At 33.2% G+C, this 13,858-nt stretch overlaps 1 protein-coding gene across 1 annotated transcript in view; it reads right to left on the reverse strand.

The window, feature by feature from the left end:
- The window catches only part of STRN3 (striatin 3), a 127,160-nt gene that overhangs the window by 5,821 nt on the left and 107,481 nt on the right, over positions 1-13,858 (reverse strand). Inside the window, exons 10-15 of the mRNA XM_057542693.1 lie at positions 9,524-9,657; positions 8,019-8,194; positions 7,778-7,825; positions 7,356-7,477; positions 3,537-3,704; positions 2,014-2,198 (exon numbers count right to left, since the gene is read on the reverse strand). Of these exons, the coding sequence (XP_057398676.1) occupies positions 2,014-2,198; positions 3,537-3,704; positions 7,356-7,477; positions 7,778-7,825; positions 8,019-8,194; positions 9,524-9,657 (833 nt within the window). The remainder of the gene's footprint in view (positions 1-2,013; positions 2,199-3,536; positions 3,705-7,355; positions 7,478-7,777; positions 7,826-8,018; positions 8,195-9,523; positions 9,658-13,858) is intronic.

Consider the following 13,858-nt stretch of genomic DNA (forward strand, 5'->3'; position numbering starts at 1 on the left):
CGTGCTGCAACTAAGACCCGAGGCAGCCAAATAGATAAATTATTAAAAAAAAAAAAGGGAAAATATTGTCAACATTAGACTAAGTAAATCAATCATTCTACATGTATACAAGAACTCTTAACTGAAATTAAACACACTGAAAAAACTAATCTATGTAAGAGGAAGAAAGGGACTTGGGTTGAAAAGACACTTTGGGTATAATGTGGTTTGAGATTTGACCATGGAACCATTTAAATGTTTTCTATAATTATAAAATGACTTTTAAAAGAGTAGTCATGAAAAATCAAACAAATGAAACTTAACCATAAAATTAAACAAATGAACTTAACCATATATCCAATCAGCAGTATAAGCACAAAGAAATTACTTCGAGTGACTTTTAAAAGCACAGTAATTAGACTGTCCAACACTAGTAGAATATACCCTATTATCAGTAATGATACTATTGGTGGTGGTGTTGCTATTATTATTCTGAGATGACTGTATCTGTACTGTGAGATAAATCAAACAAGAAATTATGATGATTTTGCTGAGAACCAAGAGTTTCAACATTGTTAAAATGAGATAAAGATATAAAATCAATGAGATAAAGATATGAAATCAATGATATAAATCTGAATTAGAATTGGAAGTATTTGTATAAATTTATCAGTCTTTTTCTGTATTAAAAGTGTACTTCTAGCTCTGTCCACTGAAAAAGTCTAAACCAATGACCAACTCAAGAGACACGAAAGCCATGGGGACTGACTCAATAGCACAGCACCTATCTTGTAGTCTTTAAATGCCATCTTCACTAAAAGAAACCATGGCTCCTTAGAGAAATGGCTGATTTCAGATCTGGGGTGCAAAGTGAACAAGATGAAGCTAGAACACCTTGTCATCTCAGAAAGTAAGAAAACCATCAACAACTAACAGGGTCATGTCAAAAGGAGGACTCAGGAGCCAAGCTGAATAAGCTCCCACTGGCCAAAGATGAAATAATCTGAGTAGCAAATAAAGATAATACCTGCAACAGACTGAAATACATAAAATGCATTTATATCCAAGAAAGATTATAATGATAATAAAAACAAACAATACCCAAAAGCCTCACTGGTCACCTTTGGAGGATGCTAGGGAACTACCTCATCATTTTAAAGCAATCATTTATCTTGCTTTTCCTTTATAACTACTAACTCCAGGTAACCAAATTACTGATGAGAGGTGTTCCTTTTTACAGAAACATTCTAGCTAATAATGGAGAAGAAATGATAGAATTAGAAAATAATTTTTCAACAGTTAATGAATTAATGGGCCCAAGCAATGACTGGAAACATAAGAAAAAGAAAAACCAGACAATATTTACTTCTGAAAAAAATTCACAGATTACTATGAAATAATCTTGCCAAAAACACTTAAAAACTTTAAAATGAAGACAAATAAAACCATCAAACCTGAATTTGAATAAGCCTCTAGATCCACAAACAATTTACAGGAAATAAAATGAATAGAGGAGCACATTAAATGATACCACAAGGACGTAACTGGCAAAATCCAAACTATGGGAAACTCTATAGGACAAACTACCCAATTTCTTCAATTAAAAAATGCAAGGGAAATAAAAGAGATGGAGGGGGAACCTACAGATGAAAAGAGACCTGAGAGACTTACCAACCAATCACAATGCACGGGCCTTATTTGGATCCCTATTTGAATAAACTGTAAAATACATACCACATCCTATACTTACAACCTTGGCCATTTACACGTAATTATTGGAGCTGGATGATGAGTTCATTTGGTTCATTATATTTTCTCTACTTTCACAGGTATTTTCATTAAAAACTTTTAATTATTTCACTTGCTTTCTTTTACCTTTACATTGCTCTACTCACTTCTCTGTCCCCACATACTCACTCAAGCTTTTAAGCATACTTTGAGGAAACAGCAGAAATAATAAGTACACAGTGAAAGTAATTATTTTTCCATTCTAAATACAGTCAAAATATAAAAATTAAAAGGTTACCTCTATTGTGAAATAATCCTTTTTAAGGTTCCAACCTTACCAGAAAACTTACCAGAATCTATCTGTGATGAAAGCATCACTAATGACTGTGATGTTTCTAAATCATAAATTACTGTACTACCAGTGTTGAAAGAGGTCACCATATGAGCTGGATCACAGCCTATAAAGTCAACCGATGTAGGTATTCCATGCTCTGAAAGGAGCACAAAGAGACACAGTGTAAACACAATAATTTAGAAATCTCTGATTTTCTAGTAAGAAAAAGGAATTTGAATATTCTTGAAATAATGTTAATAATGAAAAAGAAAGCAATTGTGTTAGGATGGTAAGATATAATAAGTAACTTTTCTTCAATTATTAGGAGTTTTTGTAACATTATAAGAAAAATATAGCTAGAAGGCTCTTAAAGTAAGAGTAGATATATACAAAAGTTATTGTTCTCCTATGCATTTTCTTCTAAGAGAGAAAAAAAACCCTAGGTTAGTTTACTGGCCCACTTGCAATTTTATTTCTTACTGTAAAATGATAAAATAGCATTCTCACATCATTGTCTTGGGAGACTGTTCACCTGTCTGAGACTGGTAAGCCTTATCAAATAGCTAATACAAGTCAAATTTTTGGATCTGTGAAAATGAAGGTTTGGACTCTGGAATCCACTGATGCAGTACTATCCTAAAGTGGCCCAAGCAGCAATTTTGCTCTTTAACATATTAAATTCAACTGTCCAGATCAATGCACAACTATGTGAAATCTGGAGTAAGCAATTAATTACCTAGATGAAGCAAGAAACAAATTATCTAAATGAATTTTCACCTCAAAAGCTTATTTAGGCAATTCAAAAATTAGTAGAATCACTAAGGTATCTAGAGACCCAACAAAATTAAGCATAAATGTTCATCTAAAATGTTTTAAAACAAAAAATTATTTTTAGGAAAAATAAAAGGTATGATTTAAAAAAATTACTTGAAAAATAATACCAACACAAATAATATAAACAGATGCACATAAATAAATATAGTCACAAGGTATATTAAAGCCTTCTTTAACAGGAAAAGACTTGAAATCATGTGTGTAACTCAGTTTGCACTTCCCAGTTAAGGGTGCTATTTCAATGATTATAGCTAGACTTCTCAATCAGTGTGCTCATATGTGGTTTATAGGTATGCTTGAGACTGTGATCCCTTCAATCTTTGTAAGCAGCCACTTGGATGGAGCTGGTGGAGGGCCTCCTGCTGTTCCTATAAGTAGCCTCGTTTGTCTACTCTACTGTTACATACAAATAATTCTATTCTTCACATAGGACATGTCCAGAAAAAGGTCAAAAGAAGCATGGAGCTACAGGATATACCTGCAAAGCACCTTTCTTACTTATAAAAAAAATGACTAGGAAGAAAAAGATTATCACAGCTTTATAAAATTCTTTCAATTATCTCTTTAAGCAGTCAGGAAATAATAAATCAACTACTTTGTCTTTTTTATCTTCCAAATTTTTAAAAAATTAGCTTTTTTCAAAGAGGCAAAATTTACTCACCCTTGTCTGCATTGTAAGTGCAAATACATGGCAATTTTTCTTGTGGATTCCATAATCTAACAGTGCCATCTGCTGAACATGACAGTAATTGATTTTTTATGCCACTATAAGCAAGACCCCAGACAGCATCTGTATGAGCAATTAAAGTGCCAGCTAGAACATTTGGCTCTGTAACAAAAGAAACAAACAAAAGTTAGCTGAAAGAAGTTTTAAAAAAATGCTTTTGGGCTTCCCTGGTGGCGCAGTGGTTGAGAATCTGCCTGCCAATGCAGGGGACACGGGTTCGAGCCCTGGTCTGGGAAGATCCCACATGCCGCAGAGCAACTAGGCCCGTGAGCCACAATTACTGAGCCTGCGCGTCTGGAGCCTGTGCTCCGCAATAAGAGAGGCCGTGATAGTGAGAGGCCCGCGCACTGCGATGAAGAGTGGCCCCCACTTGCCGCAAGTAGAGAAAGCCCTCGCACAGAAACGAAGACCCAGCACAGCCATAAATAAATAAATAAAAATAAATTAATAATTAAAAAAAAAATGCTTTTGTATATAAAGATAACTTATTAAGTATAAAGACTACACATACAGTCATAATAAGATAAACCAAAGTGCACATAGCCATCTCTATGTTGTGGAGTTATGGGTTATTTTTATTCCCCTTTCCAATACTTTCCTATATTTTTGCAATTTTCTAAAAGGAACACACACTTAAAATAACCAAAAAAACAAAAACAGCTTTATGGAGATGTAATTCCCATGCCATAAACCCCATCAATTTAAAGTGTCAATTAAACGGTTTTTAGTATATTCAACAAGTTGTGCAATCATCACCACATCAACTTTAAGACACCTTCATTGCTTGTTAGCTATTTCCCCCCAATCTTCCTCTCTGCCTTTCTGCAGCCCTAGGCAACCAATATTCTACTTTGTTTCTATAAATTTGCCTATTCTGGACATTTTACACAAATAGCTTTTTGTGACTTCTTTAACTTAGCGTAATGTTTTCAAGGTTCGTCCACATTGTAGCATGTATCAGTGCTTCATTTCCTTTTATTGCCAAATAATATTCCAGTGTATGGATATACTACATTTTATTTATCCATTCATTTGATGGACAATGGGGGCTAATAACATTGAACATCATTTGTCCTACAGTCCTGTTTCTCTACTAAATTCCCACTTTCCACAGATATTTCTCATCATCTCTGTAATACTCACAGTTCGCAACCTCCCTTACTCATGAATGATTCTCTCTCCTACTTCACTGGGGAAATAGAGCGTTGAAATAGAAACTTTTCCCCTACCTTTCTGTCACCCAACCTATAAATCTACTAGTATCTAAAACCATCTTCTCTGTGTTTCCAGATACAACTAAGGAATTATCCTCCCTCCCTCAAAAGGCTAATTCCACCAGGTATTCTGGATTCCATTCAACACACTAACTTGCTTTCATGTTTAGTTTTTCTACTACACAGATTATCCTCCTCCCTGGGATCATTACCACAGCAAACGAATATGCTCCAAAATCTCTCAACCTAATAAACAAACCTTACACCACCCTCCCACCAAATAATAGAAAACCATATTGAGTAAATGTGCTTTCTTACCTCCCATTTACTCTCTAAATCACTCCAATACCATCACCACACCAAAACAACCCTTGTTAAAATCACCAATGACGAAGTCTATTCTATCAAATTTAATAACATTTCCCTTCCTTCCTTCCTCCTTTCCCTCCTTCCCTTCTTCTCATCACAGTGCTTTTCATCCATAGAGTGTACCTTGAAAGGTCATCCAGAGGTCCCTTTACCTTCTGGTCTTAACCCCAACATCCAACCTCTGTCTGGCCAAAACCTGGATGATCTACTTGTTACTTATAAAAAAGAACCTTCCTATCCTTATATTATTAGACCTCTAAGCAACATTTGAAAGTGCATACCATTTCTTCTCAAAATGGTATGCTTGCATGATTCCACATTTTCCTGGACATCCTCCTACCTCACAGGCCATGCCTTCTTAGTTTTTCTGGTTGGCTCTCTTGCTCTAGCCACCCCACCCACCATGTCAGAGTTCCTCAGGATTTTGCCTTCTCTTCCTACCCTATACAACACATTCTCCCTATGTAATACCACCCATTCTCACATCTTGACACTGATGGTACCTACTTGATATTACCATCTCTTAACATGCATAAAAACCCAAACTCAGCAACCTTTATCTTCTCACACCTGTTCTGTTCCCATTCAATATGCTACCATCGTATACTCAGTTGCTCATGTCAAAAATGCAGGTGTGGTAATGAAAAAGTTCTGAATTAGACAGTGGTAATGATTGCACAACCCTGTGAATATGGTAAAAACTACTGAACTGTATACTTCAAAAGGGTGAATCTTATCATATGTGAATTATACCTCAATAAAGCTGTTAAAAAATAAACAAGAGTCACTCATCCATCACTATATCCACTCAACCCAATTTATCAATAGATTCTGTCTGTTCTACCCTATCTCCCCAGTATGTCTTAAATCTATTTCTCTCCAACTGCTCTACTATCCACTCTAATCTTGGCAACATCATCTCTCACCTAGTCTACCAGATCACTATGTTACAACTTTACAACTTCACACTGGTATTCCTCCTTTCTCCACTCTTCCCACCCCCAATCTATTCTCCTTGCAACAGCCAGAGTTATCTTTTTAAACCTTACATTTCCAAGTTGCTTCCTGGCTTAAAACTCTTTACTAAAAGTTAACTTTTGTTCTTTAGATTTTGGCTTGAATGTGATTATTTTAGACTATATCTAAAGAAGACTTTGGCTGTTACTCTCTCTCACAGTACTGTATCTTCATACCATTTACCACAATTTGTAACTATCCATCCCCTTGTTTGTGTTTAAAGTCTGTTTTTTCTATTAGACTAATTCTTATTTCTTGATGTATGCTTGACATCTGGCAAATTCAGGCACCAAGTGTGTGTTAAATAAAAAGACCAAAGAGCTCTTAAATTCTTTTTTAAAAAATATTTACTTATTTATTTGGCTGTGCTGGTTGCGGCACATGGGATCTTTGTTGCAGCGAGTGGGATCTTTAGTTGTGGCATGTGAACTCTTAGTTGTGGCATGTGGGCTCTTAGTTGTGGCATGTGGGATCTAGTTCCCTGACCAGGGATCAAACCCGGGCCCCCAGCATTGGGAGTACAGAGTCTTAGACACTGGACCACCAGGGAAGTCCCTTAAATTCTTTTTAAATGAACCAACCATTAAGTAGACAACTATTTAACCATTCTCATACTTATAATCATTCATTTTAATTTAATTTTTTATAATTACAAACAATGCCCTTGTAAATATATTTGAATACATGTGCAGGTATTTGTTAGCCAGATTCTAAAAGTGGCATTTGGGAATGAAAGTTTTTTTTTTTAAATTAAGGAATTTTTTGTCCCTCAAGTTGACTGATTTATACCCTTATGTCCCTAATTTGTTTCTATCGTCTCCCACTAAATATTTTTTGAACTACATAAAGTATTTAAGTTTTAAAAATTATTCCCTATATTAAAATTTATTCTTTCTGTAACTAGTACTGAAATTAATGTTTTAATTAATACAGTTTTTAATTTTTGAACACCATAGAGGAAGTACCAACTTGCAGGCTAAAATATTCATGACATGATATTTCTTAATTTTTCTCTTTAATAAAGCACATTACTAGTAAATGGAAGGACTAAATGAAGAGACTAATACATATTTAAATAATCTTATAATATTTGAGGTGATTATTTTTGCAGCCCCATTCACTTTAAAAGAAACATCTTGAGCCTTTTACTTACCATATGTATCATATGGATCCACATTAGGACTAGGCATATTCCACCACTGGATAGTTGCATCAATACCACCACTAAAACACTGTTCTCCATTAGAACTAATAGCTAATGATAGAACAGGACCACTATTATAGGAAAAGAGGAAAGAAATTACTTATAAAGCCTAAGAAGAAACTCATATCTGCACCCCCCCAACCTCTCTCTAAATTTATGTGGTATCTAAAACTGTTTAGGTAAACATGTACATTTGAACAGTACTGATTATATTCTCACTAATACAATTATTAATCAAATGAAATATGGTTCAGTATGTCTTTCCTAATATAAAACAAATATTATGAGAAAATTATAAGGTTTTACAATTGATAAATAATAGTTAACAATAACTATGGTTGTTAATTAAGTCCTAATTCAATAAAACTTACATGTGGGCCCTAAATGTGTAGATAGGCTCTACATCTAAAGAGGCACTCCTAAAAGAGGGGGAAAAAAAGGGTGGGGGGGGGGGGAGAGAAGATAAATAATGGTAAATCATTGGTTGATATACAAGAGTCATTAGGAAAGATCAAATGAGTACATAAAAGATATGGGACCATAAAGAATAACAGTTATTTATAATTAGCAAATTTGGAAGGAAAAAAAATAGGCTAACATTAAAATACTTGCTTTTTGGCAGGAACTGTTTTTTGCAAGTTCCAAAGTTTCAGAGTATGGTCCTCAGAGGCAGTAACCAGCACAGGTTCTACAGGATGAAAAGCTAATGCCCGTACTCCATCAAAATGGCTACGTAGTGTATACTTGGGATTCCATGTCTTTCGAAAGGCATCTTTATTGGCAGGCAACTAAAAAGAAAGAGTGCAATATTTAGTGGTAAAAGTAGTTAATTGATAGGCATGTGGAATTTTTGTTTGTTTTGGCGTGTTTAAAATATATATTCAAAACTGCTTTGCTAAAATAAAATGTCCAGTGGAAATTTAGTATACCTTAAAAACTTTATAACAAATCTTTATCATTTAATAAGAACTAAGAAGAATAATTTCATTAGCTTTCAAATACTTAGATCAAATGAGTCCCTTAATCTGTTTTACCTAATCATCAGGGTAAACCCAAAGTCCTATTAAACATCAAATGAGAACAAAAACAAAACAAAACAAAAAAACTACCATGCTGCAATACTTTACATGAAAACAATAAAAATTATATAAATTACTACTAAAAATTCAAGGGTACAACATTAACAATACAGCTGTCATTTAGAAAATCAGCATGTGACATTTTTCAAGGCAGCAAGTTAAAGTACTTTCCAAAAGTCTGAACTAAAGACACTTTATTGATATTGATAAGAGGTTAATCTTTTTACCTTCATTTCTCCATCTGTAAAGATAGGCTGTGAAACCACTTCTAAAGTAGTCAAAAGTTTATTGGAATTTAGTTGCTTATATACTTTAAAAGTATTAATGAGAATAATCCAGCCCACCAAGGCTGATGTCTCTAAAAAAGCATGCTAACATAAGTATAAAATGTAGAAAAAAGGACTTTGTTATAAAAGGAAAAAAATTTGCTGAAAAACTGCAAACTCACTAATACAAAATCTAAACAAGTATAGTTAACTCTCAATTGAGTGTTTATTGTCTATAAAAAATTTAATCCAAGACTAGTTTCACCTCTAACACTGTCCTTCCCACGTCCTCTCCATCCTCTCCCCATCCCTCAAATGAAGGACTAAATATTCAGGAAATGACAAACTAACTCTAACATTACCCTTTAAAAAAAAAAGTTCAACAATAAAACGTGTTTTTTAAGAATTATCCTGAAGGCAAATAAGTGATTCGGGTTACCTATTTTTCTCTTGTTAACAGCAAAATATGGCTTAATTTGAGTAGGTAATTGAGAGTTGACTACTCAGGTAGATATTTATCAACCAATATTTTAAGGTAATCAATCACCCCAAACTCCTAACTAATCCACCACAATACCTAAGAAAAAATTTAAACACCACAAAGAAAGTAGTTATAAGAAAAAAACTACATGTCACTTCAAATAAACACAATGTCACACTTAAACTTATCTTTTCCATGCACCTTGACATTAATTGTGTTTTATAAGTGTTTCCAAAAAATAAGGAGCCTTCTATTAAATCATTAAAAAATTAAAAATAAAACTGCACTTACATCATAACTATAGTCTGCATCATTTGTTACCGTCAAGTCTGCAAGGTCTCCAAGGCCCAGTACACTTAACAAAACATCATCAGAACCCATAATAAATGACTTGCCTCCTCCAGATGGAAACGTTATTGGTTCAGCTATAAAGAACAAAACCGCTTCTTAAATGCTGAAAAATCATACAGTACAAGACAATATTGTGGGGGAAATGTAAGCACTTAACAGTTACAATATTCAGTAATATAATTAATTTTTTTTCCCACTTCCCTCATTTCTTCCACTCAAAAAATCCTATTACTGTGTAGTAATAAACAAGTGTTTATTTTGGAACTGAGCATAATTTCCCACAAATCAAAGGTGCACTAGATATATTATTTCAGGGTGGGAGGTGGGGCACAAAAGCTTTGTCTATTTACATCATGTATCACTTTGGTACAACTATAATTATAGTATTTTTAAAACATAATAGGTTGTTGCTAAGTCCTTTTGCTTTCTATCATATTTGTTTGAAAGTGCTAGGTATTCTAGTCCCTGGTAAAAATTAATATAAGTATTCACATGTAAATGTTTTCCAGTCTGCAATACAGTGTATCAGTTTACTGAAGTGAAGCCTTAAATTGCTCAGATTTCTTCAGTAACAGCAATGGTCTAGGAAAAGGGCAGTTCTATCATCACTGTCCGTTTTCTTTCCCTAAAAGGTTAATGTATGTGATCTTCAGAATGGCTTCCAGCTTTCAAACTTTGACTATGTTTTTTTATATTAACTTCCCTTTTATTTACCATTATACTTCTAAAATAAAATAACTAATCTATACTGACTATGGATAGCACTTTAAACTTCTGATACTTGGACCAATTAAAATCAAAGACTGCCATAATTAGAATAACTACACTACTATATATTTTGCTATTACAGTTATAGTATAAGCAATAATTCTCCGTATCATTTCAAACATGCTTTGAAAGCAAAATTTTAATCTTAAAATACAAGGGGAAAGTACATAAATCATTGTAATACAAAACAACTCAACATGTCAATACATATCAAAATCCATGAGCAGGGCTTCCCTGGTGGCGCAGTGGTTGAGAATCTGCCTGCTAATGCAGGGGACACGGGTTCGAGCCCTGGTCTGGGAAGATCCCACATGCCACGGAGCAGCTGGGCCCGTGAGCCACAACTACTGAGCCTGCGCGTCTGGAGCCTGTGCCCCGCAACGGGAGGGGCCGCGACAGTGAAAGGCCCGCGCATCGCGATGAAGAGTGGCCCCCACTTGCCGTAACCAGAGAAAGCCCTCGCACGAACCGAAGACCCAACACAGCCAAAATAAATAAATAAATAAATAAATAAAGTAGCTATAAAAAAAAAAAAAAAAAATCCATGAGCAAATTTAAAAGGGAAACATAAAAATTCAAGCTATTTATCAATTTTGAAAAATTCCCATAAAAGATGATGATATAAATTTAATACACTATAGGAAACATAACAGATGTCATAAAATTTGTCAGTCATCACTAATACTACTGAAAATATTCTAAGATACAAGTCAACTTCTCCTAGATAGATATATACTATGGCAAAAGTAAAATTCATCCTTATTTAGAATATCTTATTATTTATTAAAGTAATCTGTAATATCAAAGTAAGCTATATAATTTGATTCAAATAGGGTCCTGAATGACATTTCTAAAATGAAGCTGTGTGTCAGCAACTGATATAGGGTAAATCGGATAGAAAATACACACAGGGATAGTAGTATTTAATTAATTTTATAATGACTATACCTACTGAATCTAAATAACCTATAGCATTGATCCTTCCTCCCAGCATCTAGTATGCAATTATTGGTAATACCAGAAGAAGCTGAGAATTATAATATCAATAGTTTAAAATTATGTTTAAGAACAATTATATAAAATTCATTAGGTATTACTTTCTCAAAGCATTTTTAGCCAGTACAAGGACATGTTTTTCTTTTAAGCTCAGAATTTGCTTCTAAGACAAGTTAGAACAAAATGCCACAATTCCTCCCACTCACAATTATACAAACACTCAATAACAGAACTTTTGATAAAAGCCCAATAAAGTATTGGTAACTTTAACATGGTAACTAATTATTCTGCATTATTACATATTCTTTTTGCAGAGATATTTCTTATCAGTTACTGACCAATTTAAGAGCATGTGAAGGGAAGTGTCTAAGCAATATTAGCTAGTTTTATTAGAGTTTTAGATTAATTGTATTAAATAAAAAGTATACCAATTTCTAATTAATCACATAACTACAGTTCTCTATCTCTATACACATATATCCATTTATATATAGCAAGCTATCCTGCTCACTCAGCATTTACTACATATACATCTCAGTGAAAAAAATCTTTTAAGCTGTATTTCTCCTTTCCACAATCACCCATTACTGTGGCATATAGCAATCATAATACATACTCAATTTATCCGCCCTTGTTTCTTTGCAGAGGGAATTAATTTCTATTCTATAAATTCATTTTATTAATGTTAACATAATTACCTACAGCACATGATTACATAAGCATAAAAATGTTATTAGCAATTCAAAGAAAAATTATTAAAAGGAGCAGTTTTTAATGATATAAATTATGATACCTTTTATTAGATAGCCTAAAAGATTTCATCAAGCAATTTAAGAAAACTATTATCATATTAGCATTTCCCTTTACGGAAATCTTAGGGTCTACAAAATGAGGTCCTACAACAAGGTCCTTTGTGTACTTTTTAAATTAATCCTCCTTTTTATGGACACTAATGACCAAGGAAACCTGTAGCTCACATATCAAACTCTTCCTATCTCCTTCAATTTTATCAAATCTAAAGAACACAGCTCAGTAACTGATTCCATCCATGCCAGTGGCAACATGGTATACCTTAAGTCTTAACTAAAAATAGTCTGAAATGTTGTAATGTGTAAGTTTCTCTCCTTGAAAACAGACATTTTTTTCTTTATAAAATGAGGTATGACATGGCCTTCAATAGGAATGCATAAAGTTGGAGATGGCCACTGAAAATAAGAGATTATGAACTCTAATGTTCCCTTCTTAGCTCTAAGTCAAAGCTGAACTTAAATCTTTTTTAGTAACAAATTCTAATAATATTTACCCTTTAAAAAGTGTAATAAGGTTATGCTTATCTTCCCACCTCCTAGACCTTCCACTATTAATAGTCAGATCACTGACTTACATTTTTTTCTTTAAAAAGCACAATTAGACACAAACATACAAGTTCTAAATTGGTTTTTGTGTAGCATGAGTCTTGACTGGTTTTTTTCTATAGGTCATTGGTTTGAAACATTTAAAAGGGTCCCTAATTCCTGCTAATATGGCCTTGCCTTAAACTGTAAAATCTGCAGTTTATGTACAGTGTTAACTACAAAAATTTCAGCAAGTTTTCCTATGCACTGTTTGGTAAACCATTACTAAATGCATAAAATGAAGAATAATGGAGCTGGTATATGCATTTTAGAAAATACTTCCTAAAGTAAAACAGGAAAATAGCTTAACAGTGGGAAAGAGATCTAGGAAAAATCAATAGACTTCTACTTTTCCTGTTGCTTTTCATGCTTTAATATGTTTTGTTTTGGTTTTATTATTTTAGTGATTTTCTTTATCCTTCCTCAAATATTCCTAGATTATGGCGAGTGGTAAATGCATGTAGAGATAATTGACTGTAAAGGAAAAATGCAAAATTATTTAACTTTAAGGAAAATGTACTAGTAGAGAACCCTTAGAAGAGAATAAGATGTATTCAAAATTTTTTGACTGGGGTATCAAATTACCTTACAGAGCAAAAGCAGAAATACCAATGAAATTCAATCTATATGCCAAATTATTAGATAACGGATTATCCTTTATATATGTATTATATATCACAATAAACCTTTGGTAAGAATTCAGTCTCATTACTTAGAATTATAACTATCTAGACCTAATTTATAAATTACTCAAGTACATCTACGTATCTTCAGCTAAAATCAATTATGGAAAAAAATGCCTAAATAGTATTTTCATTTCCTGCACATTTCTAGTTTAGGCAAACTTTAGAAAATTCATTACAAGTAGTATATACCTGGTACCAGGTTAAAGAATAATGATGTTGCCTTATTCTAAAATGATTAAATTAGGCAATTGTTTTATTTATATATATATATATTTAGAAATAATACATGTAAAGTTCCAAGCACAATGTCTGTCACTTAGTTGTCTCCTAATCGGTGACAGTTATTATTAGTTACTAAATGTAAGCAATATGACAAAATGACTAAATAGTTCTTTTCCATATGTACTATTTCAAGTCTACTATTCCTCTGC

The sequence above is a fragment of the Balaenoptera acutorostrata genome, chromosome 3 (genome assembly GCF_949987535.1).
Source record: "Balaenoptera acutorostrata chromosome 3, mBalAcu1.1, whole genome shotgun sequence".
Taxonomy (NCBI): Eukaryota; Metazoa; Chordata; class Mammalia; order Artiodactyla; family Balaenopteridae; genus Balaenoptera; species Balaenoptera acutorostrata.